General features: G+C 45.8%; 1 protein-coding gene across 1 annotated transcript in view; it reads right to left on the bottom strand.

The window, feature by feature from the left end:
• Positions 1-622: 622 nt before the first annotated feature.
• LOC144165041 (uncharacterized) overlaps positions 623-6000 on the bottom strand; it is a 57820-nt gene continuing 52442 nt past the window's right edge. Inside the window, exon 5 of the mRNA XM_077695199.1 lies at positions 623-824. Within this exon, the coding sequence (XP_077551325.1) occupies positions 657-824 (168 nt within the window). The 3' untranslated portion in view covers positions 623-656. The remainder of the gene's footprint in view (positions 825-6000) is intronic.

Raw genomic sequence — 6000 nt, 5'->3', positions numbered from 1 at the left:
CAACGCACCGTACGCATCACAACGATGACTTTCTCTCATCGTAGGGCGACCTACTTACCCGTGTCTATGAAGAGATACCATCAAGACGGGCAGTGAAGAGCGGAAGGGCGTCCTGCTCCACATTTCAAACGCAAAGGTGCAGGAGTGCACCGTAAGGTATTATTACAAGCCGCGTTGGACACGCCGAGCAGAGGAATCACAATCCTCCTCCTGCTACTGATGCGCCTACTTCCCCACCCCAGCAAGCAGAGATGTGTCCGCATGCGTGCAAACTCCAGAAGTGTACATTATCAAACAAATTTGAATCTCCATTAGTCTGTCCTTATTACTGTCTCCGGATACGTTGATGTGCAGCTGGGGCAAGGTTCTCTGAAATATTAAATAAAAGAACTTTAGACCTAATACTATGATAGAGCATGCTACACACATGAACCAGTGCCATTGAAACTGAACAACACAAAAATCAGCGAAGGTTAAAAATTTGCTCGCACGATACTCTTTTATTTTTCGAAAGCACAAAGCATCAAATGACAGCCCATGTCCAAATAGCAGTTAATCGTACTGCCCTACTCAAAGCGATGGAAAAGTTGGGCTAGCGAACTATAAAACCAATGGCGTAGCAAAGGACGTAAATCGGCTCAAAATATAGCAGCGCATCACGGCACTGCGCTGTTTACTTTTATTTTCTTCAGAGTTTTAGAAACATCCCTCACGCGGGCAAAATGGGTCCCGTTATTTCGTGTGGAGGTGCACTGCCAGTAGACGTCAAAAATAACGTCGTACAGCGCCCAGCCGTCCGAGTCTTGTTTCACGTACTTCTGAAGCTGCATAAAAGACAGAAAAACGCTTTGAACAGAGCCACTTCCGGCGCTTGTATCACAAGAGTCGTTCTACTCGCTTATTGGAAGATTGCAACAGAACACTACACAGCAACTTTTCCAGCCGGCCAACGCATTTTTTAACTTCCCCTACTGGCACTCTGCGCAGAGTTTTGTAGAATCCTTACGGGCCCGCCGCAGAAAAACTAGAAGCTCGACGGTTCTATGAAGCTCTTCTTTTATCCACCGCTACCGTTCTATCATTTGTACATCTGGTTCACTCAGTACACGTGCAGTGTCACATAAATACTTTCGGATCCGACCCAAGTTCACGTAGTACCTTTTATTTATTGGAATACTATAGCGCAAAGAACGGGAACGAAGAGAAGAAAGACGACGGGACGAGCGCTAACTTCCAACTGAACTTTTAATCCGGAAAAACTTGAACCTTTTATACGTACCACCACACAACCAAAACATTCACCTCAGATAAATTAGTTACAACACTCTGCCACCTCACACACATGACGCACGTGTCCCAATCTATACAGATACTTCTTCATGTCACACCGGAAGTACAACGTGTGTTGGAAAGGAACCTAATTTCTTTTTGTAACAACGTAATTGAAGTCTTGCTGACACATTTACTGCCCAACCGCCCAATTTCAAGTTCTGCAATTATCTCCCGCGTAGTTTCATTGCCACTTCTTTCTATCACTGTGCACTTGTCAAGCTGTGGTTTGCACTTACGTGTGCAATCCTTGCAATGAAGGGCCAGAAAACGCTCCTTGCCATTTCGAACATTGTTGTTGTGCTCTCTCAACCGGTCATTCAAACACCTGCCGGTTTGACCGACGTAGGATGACCCGCAAGTTAGTGGTATATGATATACGACACGCTCAGTCCACGGAACGTACGGCACACGGTGGTTTGTATGGCTCCCCAAGTTATTCACAAATTTCAGTTGGAAGTTAGCGCTCGTCCCGTCGTCTTTCTTGTCTTCATTCCCGTTCTTTGCGCTATAGTATTCTAATGATGTCCTACCAACTAGCCCAACAGTACTCCTTACCTCTATTTATTTTAAAGAAAAGGCTACTGGCTAGCTGCCGTTCCGGTTTATTTGCAGTCACTTTGGTATTTCGCCTCACTACATTCAATGGTTGGTCGATTTATTTTGGCAGTGAAGGGCCGTTCTTTTCTTAAAACGTATTTTGGGTTGTTTAGTGATCAATAAGCATCATTTTAAAGTTAAGTAGAGCAAAAAACTTTGTGCCGCCTGCACCAAGGCTGCAAGGCTGGAGAAACGGCGGAGCTGTGGCTCGACCTAGCTTGTTCTCCCTGGAATACGCTGTCAGTGTGGGAGAAAGTCCGGAACGGCCTTTTAAGATCCCACTAATCTTGGCCTCACCCCTTAACCCTCAGCCTTTCCTACCAAGAACAGGGCAAACCAAACAAAACTTCGCAAACCCTAGCAAAACTTAGCAGAACCGGAAGCAGCTAGGGCGACCTTCATCTCCGATGTTTCTCTAGTATTGTAGCACTAGTGCAAGTTCAGCCCGTCTTGTTGAGCGCACAGCCGCGTGCCGGCTGAACGCGGCCATCTATATTCGTTCGCCAGTCGACCTTTTATTCCACGCGTTCCCCGAGTATAGTTCAGCCCGCAGTTCCGCCACCTCCGCCCTGTAGTGGTAACGTTGTGTACGAGCACCGAGGTGAAGCTGCTGCTTTGGTGTTATAACGACAAACGCCGAGAGCAAAGTCTGCCTGGTTTGCTGCATAGCGAGGGATAAACTCTGGAGATACAGGAACCGCACCCTTCCGTTCGAGCCGTTCGAACAGAGCAACAGCAGTATCCGATGTTACCGATCAAATGAAATTCCCTCCAAGGAAAGGCATTTCATAACCCGAAGAGCTAACGGCCAAAGCTTTCACAGAGCTTTTTCACACGGAACCGAACAGAGTACAGACGCACACGAACACTCTCTTCCCATCCGGTCATAGTCAGCATAGGTTCAGTCTCAGAGAGCGGGAGGCGTCAGCTTACAGATGCACGTCCCGTCTCCACTAGAAGAATTTTTTTTTATTTCCGCAGCTGCTGCGGCATGACACACTGCCAGCGGACCGCGCGCGGCGGCCGCAGGTAGTATGATATCATCGGTGCAGCAGCCATGATGATACGAAACCGTCATCACTGATACAAAATTGCCATAGCGTAGGTGGAGATAACTGGTGTAATGAAAATATGTAAGAACCAACAAATACGCCGTAGAAAATGCAAATATTAAACCAGTGACCTTTACAAAACAAAATTATAAATTTTTGACATCTTCCTCAAGAAACGAAGACAAGAATAAAAACCCTTTTAAAGAACGATGGAAACAAGAATAAAGCATTGTAAAAAGGACCAACAGTGAAAACCCTGAATTTGCAACTGGCGGTGTGAACACATTTAGCCGGTTACAATAGCGTAAACGGGGATAACCGGTCTTTATAAATCAAATATCACAAACCAGATGAGCAAGTGAACTTAAAAAAATTAAAAACACGCAGCTTACGCATCTCCCTTGTAAAACGCACGCAAACATAAAAATATCTTGCAAGAACGACGGAAACACGAATAAAAAAATCGCTCAAACGGACCGACCGTCCCCGCTTCTGGATTCGTGGTAAATAAATAATAAAGAGGGTTAGAGGCCTAATGGCTATAATTGTGGAATGTACATTAATTGGGAAATGAAAAAAATGAAACTTTACACCCTGTACAATAAAAATGAGCCTACCTATTCGTCTGACCGTAGCCAAATGTGGCTGTAATGCACCGACATTACAGAAAACTGTGCGACAACAATACGCGTTAGTAGATAAGACCCCTCAATTTCTGAGATGCTATGTGCGTATCATCCATTTTCCGATCTAACATCACCAGTGCCCTAGTTTACAACTGCATGCTGTGCAACACACTTTCGTCGAACAGAATTGCCTTCCGTATTCCTTTGTTTTTGATTTTTGGTGAAATCTATCAAACAGGTCTTCCTGCACTGCTTCATTATGACATATCTTGATGAGTTACATTTCGTGATGTGTGCGCCAGTGTTTCATACCAGTAATAATTCGACTGCATTGAATACTGTGGATGTAATCATAGATTACGTTCTATTGATAGAAAGCGAGAAAAATGAGGGTGAAAAAGTTCTGCTACGGTGTTGTGCCCCCGACAGGGGGCACAACACCGTATGCCCTACAATGTTCAACGCACTGTTAACCATCCAGGTCGTGGTATCCTGGCTCTCAGCCAGCACCGCGCCGTCTCCAAGCCCTCTATGGGCACCCGGACCAGCCCCTATGCTTCAACCCTGGAGCGGCAACATTCCCGTGGAACGTCGAAACCCACCCGGAAATCCAGTTTTGGCTGGTTCGCGCTTCGCATGGCGGCAACCACCGTCTTCTACGTCATCGATCACATGGCCCGACAGATCGCTACATAAACCAGCAAGCCACGCCGCCCGCTTGGGGCACAACACCGTATGCCCCACAATGTTCAACGCACTGTTAACCTTCCAGGTTAGTTATCTTGACCGTTCAAAACATTATCGTTCTAGTGATCGTTTTCTGCTGTTGGTGTTGTGCCCCAGGCATCCTCAGCACCTTGTAAATTTGAGCTTGTGCTGTGACATGATTACCTGTGCTTTACTGTCCGATTTAATATTACTACTCTCCGGAGATGTCGAGCTAAACCCTGGACCATCTGAACCTGTTCCATCTGCCTTGGAAGCCATTAAGCAGCTTGAGGACGGTCAAACCGAATTACGCGCTGAGTTGAACAAACTTAAAGAAGTATGCGACCACTTAAACAAGCTTAAAGAAGTGTGCGACCACCACTACAATATTCTATCGTTTGAGCAGCGTATCAAAGCAGTCGAATCTAGTCAGCAGTGTTCGCCAAGTGACTCTATGCATGCTGAAACAGGCCAGTTAAAACAGGAACTTGCCACTCTAAAAGCTGCTGACATCGACGTTAGCAACCGCATGCGCAGGAATAATCTTCTTTTTATTTGTATCGACGATGATCCCAAGGAAACTTGGAAACAATCAGAAGAAAAGGTTATAACATTTTGTTCAACCCAGCTCACCTTGCCGCTGCTTTCTAGCAACATTGAGCGAGCCCACCGCATTGGTACCTTTTCGGCCGACAAAAAACGACGCATTATTGTTAAATTTAATAACTACAAAGCAAAAGATGGCATCCTGTCTTGTGGAATCAAGTTGAAAGGTACTAACTACGCCATCAGAGAAGATTTTGCTGCTGCCACTCGCCTGGCTCGCTCCAAGCTGCTAAAGTACATCCGTACTGCAAAATGTGCTTTTAAACTAAAACTTGACAAACTTCTGGTTGGAAAACGCTGTTTATCTTATGATTCGTTGTCGGATAGCATTATTGAATGCACCCAGGATTTCACAGCCCAGCAGAAAACAAGTGAAGTATTTGCAAATGCATCGTCTAGCACAGATTGACGCCGCGTGCACAGCCCTTCTTCCCCCATTTCATCACGTCCTCGACCGTTATCATACCAACCTTTAAACGTGGCCTTCACAAATTGTCGCAGCACATTATCTAAACGTGATCACCTCCACAGTTTAATCGAAGACGTAAATGTTGACGTTGTACTCCTAAAAGAAACTTGGCTGCACCCTGAGATTGTTGATAATGAAGTACTACCGACAAATCTTAACTTTTCCGTTTATCGCCGCGACCGGTTGGAGCGCAGGGGTGGTGGCGTTCTCATTGCTGTACGCAACACCCTATTTTCATCTTTCATATCGTGCGACGACTGCCTCGAACTCGCTTGGGTGTGTGTGCGGCATCGCACTCTTACCGCTGTATTTGGCATCTGCTACCGGCCTCCCGATAGCCACACTTCGTTCTGCTCGTTGCTCATGCGTGCTCTAACCACCGTCAAAGAAAAATTTCCTGATGCACCCCTATTTTTGTTCGGCGATTTCAACTATCCTTCAATCAGCTGGCCTCTACTTTCCACTCCAAATACCTCCCCAACAAGCGATCCAAACCAATTCATTCAGCTTACTCTTGACTTTAACTTGCATCAAGTCATTTCATGCCCCATCAGAGGTAACCACACGCTAGACCTACTTACCACGAACCCTGATGATGTAACTAGTGTAA

Source organism: Haemaphysalis longicornis, unplaced genomic scaffold (assembly GCF_048455015.1).
Source record: "Haemaphysalis longicornis isolate Haplotype H1 unplaced genomic scaffold, Haemaphysalis longicornis Haplotype H1 scaffold_14, whole genome shotgun sequence".
Taxonomy (NCBI): Eukaryota; Metazoa; Arthropoda; class Arachnida; order Ixodida; family Ixodidae; genus Haemaphysalis; species Haemaphysalis longicornis.
The sequence above is the reverse complement of the archived record's forward strand: the minus strand, read 5'-3'. Positions and strand labels throughout refer to the sequence as shown.